General features: G+C 40.7%; 1 protein-coding gene across 1 annotated transcript; it reads left to right on the top strand.

The window, feature by feature from the left end:
- Positions 1-788: 788 nt before the first annotated feature.
- On the top strand, positions 789-16435 carry HAUS3 (HAUS augmin like complex subunit 3). The gene is made up of 6 exons (XM_044267929.1): positions 789-863; positions 1661-1774; positions 2173-3208; positions 4383-4822; positions 7190-7418; positions 16102-16435. Exons 3-6 carry the CDS (start codon positions 2300-2302, stop codon positions 16333-16335), a joined length of 1812 nt encoding a protein of 603 aa, XP_044123864.1. The 5' UTR covers positions 789-863; positions 1661-1774; positions 2173-2299; the 3' UTR covers positions 16336-16435.
- The last annotated feature ends 1528 nt before the right edge of the window (positions 16436-17963 follow it).

Consider the following 17963-nt stretch of genomic DNA (forward strand, 5'->3'; position numbering starts at 1 on the left):
TCTAAGTTGTATTCTGAGGGGCGCCCCGGCGACGCAGCCGGTGGAGCGCATGCCTTCGGCTCGGGTCATGATCCCAAGCCCGCCAGATCGAGGCCCGCAACAGGCTCCCTGCTCCGCGGAGAGCGCGCTTCTCTTTCTGCCGCTCCCCATTCCCCATGCTCCTGCTCTCGCTCTCAAATAAATGAATAAACCTTTTTTTTTTTTTTTTAAAGTTGTGTTTTGAAAAACGGGATGTAGAGAAGTCGGCTTTTGCTTCGAGGCCCGGCGAGAGCTCGTGGATTGCGGGCTTTGCAAGACACCGCTCAACGCCGAAGCCGGTAAAGCGAGTCAGGACAGCCCAGCCAGAGCCGCCCCAGACGCGATCCGCCCGCTCGGGGTCCCGCAGCGCGTCCGCTCCCGGGACCTGCCGAGGGGCGCGCTCGTCGTAACCGGTCCTGGCGGCCCCGGGCTGCGGCCGTCCGCCCCTGAAAACGGCCTACTTAGAGAATGCGGGTCTGGGGAACTGGACCGCAGGACCGCGAAACCGCCCGCGCTGAAGCACCGGTCCTGGGACGCCGACCGCTGCAGCACTCCGAGCGCCAAATCCCGCCCCGCCCCCGCGGCCGGGAGCCAACCAGCTCGCCCGCACCGCGGGGCGCTAGGCCGGGGGGGGGGGCGGGGGCGGGACAGCGCCCTGCTCAACTCCGCCCCATAACCCCTCCCCTCCAGGCCCGCCTCTTCCGACGCCGCGCCTGCGCAGACGGTCAAGCCACTCCCTGCCTCTGCCCCGTCTGCGCGCGCGCGGTGGCAGCGCTCCCGTGAGGCAGTGCGAGACGCGGAATGCGGCGGCGGGCTTCTGAGGGACGCGAACGGAGCCTCCAAAGGTGAATGGCGCGGGCCTCTCCGTTCCGGGGCGTGGGGCTGTGGGAGCGGCTCCGATTTTTCTCTCCAGGCAACCCTGGGGACTCCTTTCAGGCGCGCGGGTACTTGCCCGCGCGGCACAGTCGGGGTCCGCAGGGCTTGGAGCTACGGGCGAGGGCGAGGAGTGCAAATGAAAGCGAGAGGTGGGCGTCGGCGGGGAGCGCGGCGCCGGGGAGAGTGAGGGGCCTTCCGGTGGGGGGTCGAGGCGGGGGCGGGGCAGGGCCGCGGGCGGGTCCTCTCGGGCCGGCGCGGGGGTCGAGGGCCGGCGGTCTAGTGCTCTTTGGGCGGGCGGGGCCGCGGGCGGCTGGTCTCGCGCGGCGGGGGCGGGGCCTGGGTGGGGGCGGGGCCGCGGGCGCCGGGGCCTGTGCGGCTGGAGTCTGTGCGGTTTACCTTTAATGCTGGGATGTGTTACTGACCTGCATCCGTGTCGCACGTGCGTCTGTGCGGCTGGCCACCGTCCGTGGGGCTCCCTTAGGGAGGTCATCGTGGTGGTTCGGCGGGGCGTTGGCTACAGACCCGCAAATGCCCGTGTGTTTTTACCACGGGTGCTTAGTTCTCCGGGACTCGTGCCCTGGCGGGTACTTGGTGCTCGGGTTTGGGGTTATTTTGCTTTAGTTTTTTGTTCGGAAGTACAGTTGAGCTACACGGTTGTGTAGTTTTGGGTGCTCGGCATAGCGACCTGATATTTGTGCACCTTGCGAGACGGGTGCCGGCCTTCACCGCACAGCGTGACAGTTTTCTTCTTTCGTTGACTTTTAAGGTCAGTGTGAGGGCGGTTCTTCACAGTCTTGAGCCCGCCGTTGCCTGCACTAGCTGGACTGTCTGTGGACATCGGTTCCTGTGCGAATGGCGGGTGCTTACTGAGTCGCCGGAGGTTAGCATCTTGTTGACACTGCCTCGGGGACATTACCTATTTGTTTTCTTACATGGGAACGGCGGGTTGGGGAAGAGGCTGCGAGCCACAGGCTGGCTTGGACTGTTCTAGACATATTTATTCTTAATTAAAGACTGAATGCATAAACTCATCTGCTCCGTAAGATACAATGTATTTTTAATGACTATCTTTGGAAAGACTTCTTGCTAAGCAGGTTTTCATTGTTTTAAAGTGTTCTCAGTAATATCTTAGTTTATTTTGTTTATCTTCATCAAACATTCCAGCTATAACTCCCTCTGGGTTAGATGGTTCCCAGATGTTGTCATATTTATCAGTATCGTCCATTTACAAATACAGTTATTTTATTTATGGTCTAATACTTGTTTTTCCTTCTCCAGGAGAAGTCAAATTCTAAAAATATTTTTTCCCTTCTCTATGGACTTAACATAAATTTAATATTGGGGTTTATTTTCTAACTATCAACATAAATCCATATCCATCACAAAGAAATTGGGTATTTAAACCATGAGTTGTGGAAAAGAGTTTGTGGAAACATTAAAAAAAATCAATTATCCTAAAGCTGATACTCTTAATGGGGAAGATTTTGACTGGTTGTTTGAGACTGTTGAAGATGAATCATTTCTGAAGTGGTTTTGTGGGAATGTGAATGAACAGAATGTATTGTCTGAAGAAGAATTGGAAGCTTTTAGCATTCTTCAAAAATCAGGCAAGCCTATCCTAGAAGGAGCAGCATTAGATGAAGTTCTTAAAACCTGTAAGACTTCTGATTTGAAGACATCTGCCCTGGATGACAAAGTGCTAGATAAATTAGAGACTGAGGTTCAGATTCTGCAGAAATTAAAGAACCTAAAAATTCAGCGACGTAATAAATGCCAGTTGATGGCTTCCGTAACAAGCCACAGATCTCTGAGGTTAAATGCTAAAGAAGAAGCAGCCACTAAGAGGCTGAAGCAGAGTCAAGGAATTCTGAATGCTATGAATACTAAGATAAATAGTGAACTTCAGGCGCTTACTGATGGAGTTGCTAAATTGATGATGTTCTTCAGACATTCTAATTTGGATCAAGGGACAAACCCACTGGTGTTTTTATCTCAGTTTTCCTTGGAAAAATATCTAAGCCAGGAAGAGCAAAGCACAGCCGCGTTAACCTTATATACCAAAAAACAGTTCTTTCCCGGTATACATGAAGTAGTTGAAAGTTCAAATGAAGAAAATTTTCAACTGTTAGATATACAAGCACCATCTATTTGCGATAATCAAGAAATTCTTGAAGAGAAACGGCTAGAGATGGCAAGGTTGCAGCTAGCCTACATTTGTGCTCAACATCAGTTAATTCACTTGAAAGCTGGTAATTTAAGCATGAAGTCAAGTATACAGTGGGCAGAGGAGAATCTTCATAGCCTCTCTAGCAAGGTAAACATGAGAAATGAGACTGGATTCCTATAGTAATTATTGTTCATAATGGAAGACATATTAATATTACAGTACTTTAGGAAGGAAGATGAAACAAGTACATTTGTAACAGAATGTAAGAAATATAAGTTACATTTTCTTATTTGGTGTTTATTCAGTGCTTAGTTTTGACCTGTGTCAGTGTTTCATACAAATAGATATTCATATCAGTGGAGGGCAAAAATGGTAATTATAACCCTATCGCAGTAGCTAATTTTAAACAAAGCACTTTTTCTGAATTTGAAATTGGTGTTGGTTCGGACTCAGAGGACACTGAAATTCCCTCTTTTGTGATGTTTGGGTAAAGAGCCTTGTTGCTTTGTTATGGGTATTCTGCCTTGTTTGCTCCTTGTTTGGTGCTGCTGAAGTCAGGGACCCAATTCAGTGGACTGAAACCCTGACTTTTTAGTTGAGAATGTACAGATGTAGTGCACATATCTAGTTGGACTCTTGGAAAGCTTGCTGCCTTGGTAATTTAACCCCTAGGTAACTGAGTGAAAATATAGCTGAAACTGAATATGAGCACCAAGTTAGTTCATGTGACTGACACAGACTTTAGAATAATGTATGAAGTTCTGTCACTCTTTACAAGTGCTAAAAATCAACTGACAGACTAGGAGAATAGCTACTGGGATACTTTTTTTTTTCCTTTTAAAGATTTTATTTATTTATTTGACAGATAGGGATCACAAGTAGGCAGAGAGAGACAGAGAAGCAGGCTCCCTGCTGAGCAGAGAGCCCATGCAGGTCTCGATCCCAGAACCATGACCTGAGCCCAAGGCAGAGGCTTTAACCCACTGAGACACCCAGGCACCCGATAATTTTTTTTTTTTCTCGATAATTTTTGTTTTGAGAGAAACTTAGTGTACATTTGCATTCGGTGATTTCTGCGCTACAGGGGGTGTGTTTTGGTAGTCAGTACTGTATATATATGGTGGTAATAGTATTAAAACTTAGCAATTTACTTTTGGCTTAACCTACGCTTTCCCTTTTTTAAGCTGTGATTTTGGCTTTTGTTAACATGAAATTAGTTTTTATTAGCACAATATCTGATAAACTAAAATGGAAGTAAAATTATGTTAAAACTTTCAACTTTATACTTCTTGTTTTAAATGTAATTGCTTTTTCTGTGTAGGCTCTTGGCAAAGATAATTTGGATGCTAAAATTTCTAACTTGAAGAGTGAGATTCTGAAACTTGAAGAACAAATCTCTCATATAAAAGATAAAAATTTGCCTGCTGTGGTAAAAGAGAATGCCCAGTTATTGAATATGCCCGTTGTAAAGGGAGATTTTGATCTACAGATTGCTAAACAAGACTGTTACACAGCAAGACAAGAGTTAGTTTTAAATCAATTGATAAAACAAAAAGCCTCTTTTGAACTTCTACAGTTATCATATGAAATTGAATTGAGAAAGCACGGGGACATATATCGTCAACTTGAAAATTTGGTTCAAGAACTTAGTCAAAGTAATAGGATGCTTCACAAGCGATTAGAAATGCTAACAGATCCATTAGTATCTCAGCAGATAAATCCAAGGAATACCATTGATACCAAGGACTATTCTACTCACAGGTGTGTATCTTTGTTTCTTTATTAATTTTTTTGTTTTTGTGAAATACTATAGAGAGTTTGAAGTAATACTGTAGAAGTTTAAAACACTTTTCACTTTCTGTTTTTGGCCCTCTGTTCTCTTTCATTTTTCTCACATATGACTCGTTCATTTTGAATATTTTGCTCCCTTTTCCATTCATGTTAAATCTGGGAGTAGCTGTTTTAGAGCTGAGGTGGATGGGTTGGTGGAGTGACTGTACAAGGTTTTACTTACCTTTAGGCACCATTATTTAGATGACTTATTTGAGATTGAGGCAGGAGTTTTAACTACAGGGAGTTTGAATACAGCTTGGTGTGTTGAATAGAAACACACCGGTATTGCTAGGCAGAGAACTGATCGCATTCAGAGAAGGTGTCAGCAGAGAGAAGAGGGGAAACTGACTTTGTTTTTAGTCAGGTGAATCTGTGAAAATGAATGCCCCCTCCCAGCCTCTTCTGGATGTCAAACCAGTTGATGGTATAGGGATACAAAAATTGGAGGACTAAAGTAGTCAAAGTCCTCAACAATCTGGATCTTACTCCTGATTTTTTTTGAGTTGTAGAGGAAAATCATCTATTCCTTTCGTTTTTAAGATTTTATTTGTTTGAGAGGGGTAGAGCAAGCACAAGCAGGGAGAGGGACAGAGGGAGAAGCAGACTCCCTGCTGAGCAGGGAACGGAATGTGGAGCCCAACGTGGGGATGCATCCCAGGACCCTGGGATCAGAACCTGAGCCGAAGGCAGACACACAATCCCCTGAGCCACCCAGGCGCCCCTCCTTTTTTTTTCTTATTAATGAGGTGAGGGACATGGAAAGGGTGACACTGACATCATGAGTTAAGAATAGTTCCCCCTGGACGCCTGGGTGGCTCAGTTGGTTAAGCAGCTGCCTTTGGCTCAGGTCACGATCCCAGTGTCCTGGGATCTAGTCCCTCATCGGGCTCCTTGCTCGGCAGGGAGCCTGCTTCTCCCTCTGCCTCTGCCTGCCATTATGTCTGCCTGTGCTCGCTCTCTCTCCCTCTCTCTCTCTGACAAATAAATAAAATCTTAAAAAAAAAAAAAAGAATAGTTCACCCTGAAGTTGTGTAGTCACATCCCACAAGAACAAAATCCACAGCCTTGGACTTGAACCAATTTTATGAAGTCTGTTGCAACTTGTTAAAATAATTGAAATAATTTTAAAAATACATATTTTTGAAATTGAAGAAAAAGAACAAACCTTTTTTTGTTAGAAATATATAGAAAATTCTGCCTCACATTTTTCCATTTGTTCCAAAAGATTTTCTGCCATTAATGTTTGAAATGTTAAAGTGGCCTAATAGTTCATTAGGAATTTAATTCAACAAATATGGATAAGACTGAAGTAGCAAGTTTACTGTTTCTGTAGCTCTTTATTACTTACTTTTTTTTTACGTTTTATATTTTATTTTTAATTTTTTTCTTTTAAATCCAGTACCATCCTAGAATGATAGGTATGTGACGTGAAAAATCTAGTCTCAGAGGTTGACCTGACCCAGGTATCAAAAGACAGCCAGAACTCAGACCTGGGTCTTCTGTTTCAACTTCATTGCTATTTCTGTTCTATCACACTCGTGTTCTGTGAAAACAGTGGTTTTTTGGGTGGTATTTCTGAAACATACTTTGTTTGAAATAGGGTAATGGCAATTAAAAGTAAAAAAATATATTTAAAATTTGGGAGATGAGAAAGTGGGAAGCAGGTAACAGTAATTATAATGTGTATTTCTGTAATGAGATAGTATTTTTTTTTCTTTTTCTTTCTTTCTTTTTTTTTTTTTAAAGATTTTGTGTTTTGACAGAGATCACAAGTAGGCAGAGAGGCAGGCCGAGAGAGAGAGAGAAAGAGAGAGAAGCAGGACCCCTGCTGAGCAGAGAGCTCAATGCAGGACTCGATCCCAGGACCCTGAGATCATGACATGAGCTGAAGGCAGAGGCTTAACCCACTGAGCCACCTAGGGGCCCAGTATTTTATTTTTCTTAAAGATTTTATTTATTTGAGAGAGAGCATGATAGGGAGAGAGAGAGAGGCGGAAGCAGACTCCCCGCTGAGCAGGAGCCCGATGCAGAACTGAATCCTGGGATCATGACCTGAGTGGAAGGCAGAAGCTTAACTGACTGAGCTACCCAGGTGCCCTGTAATGAGATAGTATTTTAGCTGGAATGTTTTTGGTTGCTTGATTTAGCAGTAGACAGATTAATTTTTTTCCAGGTTAATATTTTTAATCTGTTACATATCCACAAAGATACCCAATACTCAATATAAAGATGATAATTTTGAAAATTGTACTGATTTGAGAATTTTCTCCTATAATTTTTATTTTCAAATTTTAGGCTTTATCAACTTTTAGAAGGAGAGAATAAGAAAAAAGAATTATTTATAACCCATGGAAACCTGGAGGAAGTGGCTGAGAAATTAAAAAAGGATGTTTCTTTAGTACAAGATCAGTTGGCAGTTTCTGCTCAAGAACATTGTTTCTTTCTGTCCAAACTGAATAATGATGTGGACATGCTTTGTGACACCTTATATCAAGGAGGAAATCAGCTTTTGCTTAGTGATCAGGTGGGTACTCACCATTGTAACCGAAGATGCTGTAAGAAAAAATATGCTTGTTGTAAAAGATGCTAAAGACAAAGTTAACATGAGGAAAATACTACCCCAAATCCTGTTGCCCTACTATATAACTTATTTTTTTATATCCTATTGTTTGTTCACATATAAATATATTTTTCAGAGTATTCTGATCAATGTACATAGAATTTTTTTTTTTTTAAAGATTTTATTTATCAGAGAGAGAGAGCGGGAGAGAGCGAGCACAGGCAGACAGAATGGCAGGTGGAGGCAGAGGGGGAAGCAGGCTCCCTGCCAAGCAAGGAGCCCGATGTGGGACTCGATCCCAGGACGCCGGGATCATGACCTGAGCCGAAGGCAGCCGCTTAACCAACTGAGCCACCCAGGCGTCCCTGTACATAGAATTTTTAAGAAGAAATTTTACGGGGCGCCTGGGTGGCTCAGTGGGTTAAAGCTTCTGCCTTTGGCTCAGATCACGATCCCAGGGTCCTGGGATCGAGCCCTGCATCGGGCTCTCTGCTCAGCAAAGAGCCTGCTTCCCTTCCTCTCTCTGCCTGCTTCTCTGCCTACTTGTGGTCTCTGTCAAATAAATAAATAAAATCTTTAAAACAATTTTTTTTTTCACAAGAAATTTCAGACATAAAAGGTTACATAATGTTTACACTAAAAATTTAAAGAAAAAATCAAACCACTCCTGTATTTTACCTGTCTCAACAAATAGAGGGCTTTTACCTTTGAAATGCTCTGTGACAGCTTGCTTCTCCTAATAGCATTTCCCTTCCTTCATCAAGGAGAACTACATCTAATTATATCATTTGCTTGCTTTTGTTTATACTTTTATTGCGTATATATATTCTTAGATTGTATATATATTTTTAAATTCTGTTTATTTGATAGAGAGCATGAGCATGTGCATGAGCGGGGAGAGGGGTAGAGGGACAAGCAGACTCCGCACTGAGCAGGGAGCCTCGATGTGGGGTGCGATCCCAGGATTCTGGGATCATGACCTGAGCCGAAGTCAGGCACTTAACTAACTGAGCCACCAGGTGCCCTGCTAGACTGTATATTGTTTAGTTTTAGATGTTTTTGAAGTTTATGTATGTGGTTTCTTATATCTATTTACTAAGATGCTGAGTTTCATCCATGTTGCCATATGTAAAGCTCTAGTTCATTTATAGTTTTTTGTTGTTGTTGTTTTAATCTATTTATTTATTTGAGAGGGAGTGCACATGTGCATGGGGAAGGGTCAGAGGGAGAGAATCTAAAGCAGACTCCCTGCTGAGCTTGGTTGGGCTCCATTTCATAATCCATGAGATCACAGTGTCTAGACTCTTAGCCAGCTGAGCCACCCAGGCACCCCTATAGTTTTCTCTTTTATCTAGTTAGTATTCCATTTTATGAAATCTGACAGTTTAATTATCTGTTATGTTGACAGACATCTAAGTTATTTTCAGTTTTTGCTATTGTAGATTGTATTGCTGAAGATGGCCTTCCTAGGTGTCTCCCAGCTGCACACGTGTGCACACGTGCATACTCACATTTTTTTCCATATAAGCAAATTGTCCCAATGCCATTTATTGAGGTGTACAATAAAAATAAAATCCTTCTCTTTCTGGTGAAAAGAGCTGCTTGTGAAATAAAAGATTCTTAAGTGTTTTTTGCTTTCATGTCTCTTGCGTTAGACACTATGGGCAGGGCCAGTTAAGTCTAAGAGTCTTTGGAGGACCCAGGTGATTCCTGTCTGGCATGTATTTCTATCCAGGGGCTTTTCCACTTCTGGACCATTCTGATCTTATGATTGTTGGTGTACTGTGAGTCCTTGGCTTATTATGAAGGAAGTCTCCCATTTGATGTCCCATGTTCTGTAGACCTTGGACTGATTTTTCTCCCACTCATCTTGTGAGTCTCAAGAATCATAGGTTCTGGGACGCCTGGGTGGCTCAGTGGGTTAAGCCACTGCCTTCGGCTCGGGTCATGATCCCAGGGTCATGGTATCAAGTCTCATATTGGGCTCCTTGCTCAGCAGGGAGCCTGCTTGTCGCTGCCTCTGCCTGCCTCTCCGCCTGCTTGTGTGTACTCGCTCGCTCGCGCTCTCTCTCTCTCTCTCTGGCAAATAAATAAAATCTTAAAAAAAAAAAAAAAAAAAAGAATTGTAGGTTCTGATTTTCCAAGATTGGCAGTTGCCCTAGAGTGAAGCTACTCCTAGACTTTCCTTAGCAATGTGGGATGTTTTATGGACTTAGAGCTCCTTTTCTTGTCTTGTTACTCTTCATTGATTTTAGGAAGCTTTTGTTTTGCTAATTTTAAAAAATATTTCATTTAGCCTTTTACATTTTTTCTTTTTTTAAAGAAGTTTTTTTTTATTTATTAGACACGGAGATCATAAGTAGGCAGAGAGGCGGGAGGTGGGGAGGCAGGCTCCCTACTGAGCAGAGAGCCTGATCCAGACTTTGATCCAAGGACTCTTGAGATCATGACCTGAGCTGAAGGCAGAGGCTTAACCCACTGAGCCACCCAGGTGCCCCTTCACTTTTTTCTTATGCGAGGATTTGGATAACTTGCCCGCCTTTCCTTGGAACAGGAATGCTTGTGTTTAATTTTTTAAAATAAGGTTTTTATTGTGGTGAAATACAGAAAATGTAAAATTATAGCTTTAACCATTTTTTTAAAAAAGATTTTATTTATTTATTTGACAGAGAGAGATTACAAGTAGGCAGAGAGGCAGGCAGAGAGAGAGGAGAAAGCAGGCTCCCTCCTGAGCAGAGAGCCGGATGTGGGGCTGGATCCCAGGACCCTGAGATCATGACCTGAGCCGAAGGCAGAGGCTTAACCCACTGAGCTACCCAGGTGCCCCAGCTTTAACCATTTTTAAGTGTACAATTCAGGGGCATTAAGTACAAAAGTACATACACAATTCAGGGGCATTATGTACAAAAGTACATTCACATATTGCACAACCATGACCACTATACATTTCCATAGCTTTTTCATCATCCCAAATAGAAACATTAAACAGTAACTTTTCTCTCCTTCCTCCCAGCCTTGATAACTTCTATTCTACTTTCTCAGTGAATTTCCCTACTCCAGGTCCTAATTGTATGATTAAGTTTTATCCATGTTGTAGCATGTGTCAGAATTTTATTCCTTTTTTATGGCTCAGTAATACCCCATTGTTTGCATATAGTACGTTTTGTTTATCTGTTTGTCTATTGATGGTCACTTGGGTTGTTTCCACTTTTTGGCTGTTGTGAGTCCTTGTTTTTGTTTCTTTTGAGTATATCCCTAGGAGTGTAATTGCTGGATCATTTGGTAATTCTATATTTAATTTTGTGAGGAACTACCTAACTTACACAGCAGCTGTGTATCTAAGTTTAAAATTGTGGTGAATTATTATCCTGGTGGTTTGAATTACAGTGAATTGAACCATTTAGTGTTACATAATGATCTTCTCTATTCTTAACTGCGCTTTTTGTCTTACCATTCTTTTATTATTAATATTTCTATGCCATCTTTTTTTGGTTAGTATTTGAAGGTATAAGATTTTCACCTTTACTTACACATCTTTTTTTTTTTTTTTTTAAAGATTTTATTTTTTATTTATTTGAGAGAGAGAGACAGTGAGAGAGAGAATGAGCGAGGAGAAGGTCAGAGAGCGAAGCAGACTCCCCGTGGAGCTGGGAGCCTGATGTGGGACTCAATTCCGGGACTCCAGGATCACGCCCTGAGCCGGAGGCAGTCGTTCAACCAACTGCGCCACCCAGGCGTCCCTTACACATCTTTTTTTATTCTTCCTTTTTACTTAGCATTATGAAATAAACATTTTCCCTCTGAATAATTTTAATTACTAATTTTATAGTAATTTTTGTAACCAGTCCACTGTTGAGTATTTTTTGGTAGTTTTCATTTTTTTGTTTGCTCTTGAATGCTATCACATATATCTTGTGTATATAGCTTTTTGTTGTTGAATCCTTAATTTGGATGAATTCTTAGAAGTAGGATGATTGAGTTTCTCAGGTATGTACTTTTTTTTTTGGCCTTTGTTGCGGACATACTGCTTTTCCGAGGGGTCACACCTATTTTCCTTGTTACCAGCACTGTTTAAATGTCTACTAGAGACCATTGATCATATGGTATACCGTCATTTTTATGAATTGCTTAAAAAAAAAAACCTTTCTGTTAAATAGGCATGATATGTTTTTAAGGATTTTATTTATTTATTTAATTAAAAAATTTTTTTATTTATTTATTTATCAGAGAGAGAGGGAGAGAACGAGCACAGGCAGACAGAATGGTAGGCAGAGGAAGAAGCAGGCTCCCCACCGAGCAAGGAGCCCGACATGGGACTGGATCCCAGGATGCTGGGATCATGACCTGAGCTGAAGGCAGCTGCTTAACCAACTGAGCCACCCAGGCGTCCCATTATTTATTTATTTTTTATTATTTTATTTTATTATTATTATTTTTTTAAGATTTTATTTATTTATTTGACAGACAGGGATCACAAGTAGGCAGAGAGTCAGGCAGAGAGAGAGAGGAGAAAGCAGTTTCCCCGCTGAGCAGAGAGCCCGATGTGGGGCTCGATCCCAGGACTCTGGGATCATGACCTGAGCTTTAACACACTGAGCCACCCAGGCGCCCCAAAGATTTTATTTATTTATTAGAACACACGAGAGCTAGAGAGAGCACAAGCAGGGGAAGGGGTAGAGGGAGGAGCAGGCTCCCCACTGAGCAGGGAGTCAGATGTAGGAATCGATCCTAGGGATCACAACCTGAGCTGAAGGCAGTCACTTAACCATCTGAGCCACCTAGGCATTCCCACACAATACTTTCTTGAGAATTTTTATTGAATACTTACTAGAAGGTATCTTTTAGGTGTGGGTAGATTTTTATCTTATCACTCTTGAATGTACACATTAAATGAAATATACACAGTTAAAATGGTTAGCATGTTTCAAAGCTTCACACTTAACATGCAGTTCTTCTATGATATTTTTGGACTCAAAGTAGTAGTTGTCTTTATTTTTCTATGCTATTCATTGAGAATATTGGTGTTAGCAGAAAAACTAATAATCCAATTTAAAAATTCTTTTAAAAATTCTTGAGTAGAGCTTTCTCCAAAGAAGACATACAGACAGTCAGCAGGTATCTGGATAGTTGCTCAGTGTCACCCATCATCAGAAAAATGCACACCAAAACTGCAATGAGGTATCACCTTATACCTGTTAGAGTGGCTAATAGTAAAAAAGCAAAATTGGGACACCTGGGTGGCTTAGTCGCTTAAGTGTCTGACACTTGGTTTTAGTTCAGGTCCGATCGCATGGGTCCTGGGACTGCATCCAGCTGCTTGAGGTTTCGCTCCCTCTGCCCTTCCCTAGCTCACCAGCTTATCCACGTGTATGCACTTTCTCAAATAAATCTTAAAAAAAAAAGAAAAGCAAAATCAAAAAGTGTTGGTGAAAATGTGGAGAAATTAGAACCCTTGTACACTACTGGTAGCAGTCCAAAATGGTGCAGCCGCTGTGGAAAACCATATGAAGTTTTCTCAAAAAAATTAATGATCCCGATGATCCAGGAATTGCACTTCTGGTATTTAAACAGAAGAACTGAAATCAGGATCTTGAAGAATTATTAACATTCCTACATTCATTGTAATTATTCCTAATAGCCAGGTTATGGAAACAACTTAAATATCTACCAGTGGAGGAATGGATAAAGAAGATGTGATATATACACACAAAGTACTATTCAGCCTTAATAAATAGAAATCCTATAATATGCGACAATATGGATGAACCTTGACGAAATTATGCTGAATGAAATAAACCAGTCACAAGGACAAATAATGCATGATTCCAGTTACAGAGATTCTTAAATAGTCAAACTCAACAGAGGCAGAGGGTAGAACGATGGGATTGGAGGGGGAAACGGGTTGTTAACCAACAGATACAAATTGTCAGTTATGAAAGGTGCATGCATGCTCTAAAAAGTTGTGCCTGTAGTTAGCAGTACTGTTGTACTTTTATAAATCTCTTAAGGGGGAGATCTCATGTTAAATGTTTTTATCAAAATAAAAAATTTTTTTAGTGTTGATGATAAAACATTTCTTACGAGTGGCTAATAATTACATGATGCTCTCGATTATAAATTGCTATGGGTTTCAGATATTTTAAAATGTGAAAGATTGCATCCTAGAATCACTAAAGTATGGTGATTCACTATAATCTTATTGAGAGTCATCATTTAACGTTTTTCCCTAACCCAGTAAAATACAAAAATGTCTTCTGTATAAATTTTAATTTTCACTTTTGTTATTAATGAGGGATATTTTTCAGTATCTATAGGAATATTATTTTAGCAACTATTAAGATCTTTAGTAGTGAAACTGAAGGTGAGATTGTAGTTTCTCATTCAAGTTTACCAAGTTTTTCTTCAAGGGAACCACTTAATGTCAGTATTACTTGATTTTGTTAAAGTGTAATTGCTCTCTGAAACTGGCATTTATGACTGGTGTAAAGCAGTCATTCTTGGATTTGTTTATTAGAATCACCAGGGAGCCTGTTGGAGTTTGAGTAATTTAGTGTGGCGTGGGGTGCAGGCATTTGTATTCATAACAAATACCCCAGGTGATCCCCTTGCGGTGAGAAGATGCAAAAGGTTGAGATAGAGCTTTAGATTTTCTCTTTGGTGATAGTGGCTGGAAATTTACAGAAGTTGAATACATGATTAGAAAGTCATGGAAACTTGTTAATAAATAGCTTTTGGTATTAGGAAGTGAGGCTGTATGTTAAATGTAAAGGGTCTGGCATGTCTAGGTTCTTTTTCTTTATTATTATTATTTTTTTAAGATTTAGGAGGGCGTGGGTGGCTCATTCAGTTAAACATCTGTCTGCCTTTGGCTCGGGTCATGATCTTGGGGTCCTGGGATTGAGTCCCACATCTGGCTTCCTGCTCAGTGGGGAATCTGCTTTTCCCCTCTTCCTCTTTCTCTGCCCCCTGCTTGTGCTCTCTCTTTTGCTCTCTCTCAAATAAATTAATATTTTAAAAAAATAGAAGATTTTGTTTACTCATTTGAGTTAGAGAGAGCATGAGCATAGGGGAGAGGCAGAGGGAGAGGGAGAAGCAGGCTCCCTGCTGAGCCAGGAGTCCGCCAGGGGGTTAGATTCTAAGACCTAGAGATTATGACCTAAGCTGAAGGCAGATGCTTAACCATCTGAGCTACCCAGGCACCCCTTTTTTTTTGTTTGTTTTAAAGATTTTATTTATTTGAGAGAGTAAGAGAGAGAGGACAGCAAGCACGAGTGGGGGCAGATGGAGAGGGAAAAGCAGTGGCGTGTTTAAGTTCTTAAGGAGGAGAATTACATGGCACGTTGGGGTTGTTGAATGTTACATGTAATTCTATTTTCTGTAACACTGTGAAAAAAAGAAAAATGGGGATTTCTGTTGAGGTGATTCTTTTATCGGTAATTGCTTCATTTCAAGACTTTCTCAGCACCACTTTTATCTAGCGTAGACCAAGATTAGGCTAAAACAAGGTGCAGTCAATTAAGTGGAGTATAAACTCTATGAAGGAGATGGTGTTCTTCTATCAGTAGTCTCTCAAACAGTGCTTGGCACATGGTAGACTTCTGGTAATAGGCTGAATGCATGAATATGCACTACAGTGTACGTATCAAGGACTCTTCTGGGAGGAACAGTTTGCTTTGAATCCCTTAAAATTACCTATGGAGGGACGCCTGGGTGGCTCAGTTGGTTAAGCCACTGCCTTCGGCTCAGGTCATGATCCCAGGGTCCTGGGATCAAGTCCCGCATCAGACTCCTTGCTCAGTGGGAAGCCTGCTTCTCTCTGCCTTTGCCTGCCGCTCTGCCTGCTTGTGTTCTCCCGCACTCTCTCTCTCTGACAAATAAATAAATAAATAAAATCTTAAAAAAAAAAAAAAAAGAAAAGAAATGTTACAAATTAAAAAAAAAAACCTATGGAAAGCTGTGCAATTGATTTTACATAGAATTTATATTAAACCTGTGGATTTTTAGGGGCACTTGGATGGCTCAGTTGTTAGGCCCTGCCTTTGGCTCAGGTTATGAACCTGGGGTCCTAGGATCGAGTTCCACATTGGGCTCCCTGCTTGGTGGGGAGCCTACTTCTCCCACTTCCCCTGCTTGTGTTCCCTCTCTCGCTGTGTCTCTTTCTGTCAAATAAATAAAAATCTTTAAAAAACCCTTTTAGGGCGCCTGGGTGACTCAGTGGGTTAAGCCGCTGCCTTCGGCTCAGGTCATGATCTCAGGGTCCTGGGATCGAGTCCCGCATCGGGCTCTCTGCTCAGCAGGGAGCCTGCTTCCTCCTCTCTCTCTCTCTGCCTGCCTCTCTGCCTACTTGTGATCTCTCTCTGTCAAATAAATAAATAAAATCTTTAAAAATAAATAAATAAAAAACCCTTTTAATTGAAGTTCATTTATCATTAAAATCATGGGAGAAGCGGATGCCCTGCTGAGCAGGGAACCAGACTTAGGGCTCCATCCCAGGACCCTGAGATGAGATACATCCTGAGCCAATAAAGACTGAGCCACCCAGGTGCCCCTATAGTTTGGATTCTTTGCCTGTAAATTACATTTTAAATTTATAATTGCTATTACAAATAGAGCTTTTATAGTAAAAGCATTTTTATTTTCTTTTTAGGAGTTAACAGAGCAGTTTCATCAAGTTGAGTCCCAACTGAATAAGCTAAATCATCTTCTTACTGATATTCTTGCTGATGTGAAGACAAAGAGAAAAATTCTGGCAGCTAATAAACTGCATCAAATGGAAAGAGAATTATATGTATATTTTTTAAAAGATGAAGATTATCTGAAAGATATTGTGGAGAATTTAGAAAACCAGTCAAAGATTAAGGCTGTTGGTCTTGAAGATTGAAAATTACTAAAAAGTGAATCTTTACTAAATATGCTATGTTTTAATGTTTTATATATTAGGAAAATAGATCTAATAAACCCTACTAATATTTTAAATTTGAGGCCAGTGGAATACTTCATTTAATTCAAGTATCACATTGGTTTGTTTTTTTCTGTGTATAGTATGTTCAAAGTACCAGTGCCTTCTATGAATTGAACATTTGCTTGGAGGCATGGAGTTCTGGTAACTTTCTACTTACAGGGAAAGAATATTATTATATAATGTAAATATTTCTTAATAGAAATAGTTCTCTCTCTCCTTTATTATTTTTTTAGAAATAGGACTTTTCTACTGTTAAATATTTTAAACCTTTGTAGAACTTAGAATCAGCATTGTTAAACCTGTGGACCTTAATATATGGAATAGCCAAGTCCCCTCATATTTTGTTATAAAGTAAAACTCAGCCACTCAAATTGTAATTCCTGTAATTCCCTGCTGTAGACTTTGAGACTCTCTGCTCCTGTTTGTGCCCCAAAGAATGTCAGGTGTCCTTTGACCATTGTTCATTTTAGTAGCTGGGTCCTGGGGGCTCAGAATTTCTACAGGACAGATCTTAATGGTACTTGGAGTTCCATGTGACTTACACATTTTGAAAATACCATACAAGTGGTTTCTTGGAGGATGTATAATGCTATTTTAATCAGTTTCTCTGGAGTGAAAATACTTAAGTCTTAGATTGTTTAGTTGGGATACAAATATATTATTTGGACAATTAGAAATTATTTTGAGTAGTATGAAATAATTTGAAGTAGCTTATTTATCCATTATAATGTCAGATGCTTCTTGAGTACTTGATGTATATGTGGCCTGTGATACATACAATATAAGATTTATAGAGGAACAAGAAGCTAGAGTATTACCTTCAAGAATATTCCTAAAAAAAAAAAAAAAAAGAATATTCCTGCTCCAGAATATATTGCCTTTTTAATATGGAATGCCAGTCTAAAAGCTATGCATTTTAGGTGGTATTTGTGGAATTCTTTAATTATATCCATTAGAATATCGGTACACTTAGGTGACAGATAAGTCTTGATAATTTTTATACTCTGTTGAACAAAAATATCTTGCCAACTGTAGTATTTTTACATTATTTAAAAATTTATATTTGTTAAATCTAAATATGCATGAAAAATTTATAACAAATTTTGTCTAAGATTTTGGTATTAGCTCCTCATGGGCGACTTGTTCCTTTTTAAATTTTTTTCCTATTCTGCAGTGGAATAGAGAATTTATTTCAAATTTTTCTTTTCTCCAGTAATGTGGAAAAATATGTCACCTGGTTTCCTGGCTCATGAAACAGCAAATTCTGTTCAGATTTGTGCCAGATAGGATAGATGTATGACCAGCTACTTGATGATTTGTACTGTCTCTTCCAGACCTTTACTGGCTCAGCTCAGGGGCCAGTAAAGCTGAGCAGTATGCACAAGATGATGTCAGGTTGTGTGTCTATCAGATAAATTACCCAAGTCCATTAAATATTTTTATTTAATTAAATTTGATTAGAAATTAAAATAATTTTTTTGTAATTAGATTTGTATATTTGAAGATTATAATAGCCATTGGTTTCAGACCTCAGGAAGTAACATGAA

Source organism: Neovison vison, chromosome 11 (genome assembly GCF_020171115.1).
Source record: "Neovison vison isolate M4711 chromosome 11, ASM_NN_V1, whole genome shotgun sequence".
Classification (NCBI taxonomy): domain Eukaryota; kingdom Metazoa; phylum Chordata; class Mammalia; order Carnivora; family Mustelidae; genus Neogale; species Neogale vison.

Excerpts from the sequence above, each read along its gene's own strand:
- HAUS3 (XM_044267929.1), top strand. The coding sequence starts at position 2,300 with ATGAGTTGTGGAAAAGAGTTTGTGGAAACATTAAAAAAAATCAATTAT. Across the intron at positions 3,209-4,382 it reads TTCATAGCCTCTCTAGCAAG|GCTCTTGGCAAAGATAATTT; the intron begins GTAAACATGAGA and ends TTTTCTGTGTAG. Across the intron at positions 7,419-16,101 it reads AGCTTTTGCTTAGTGATCAG|GAGTTAACAGAGCAGTTTCA; the intron begins GTGGGTACTCAC and ends TTTTCTTTTTAG.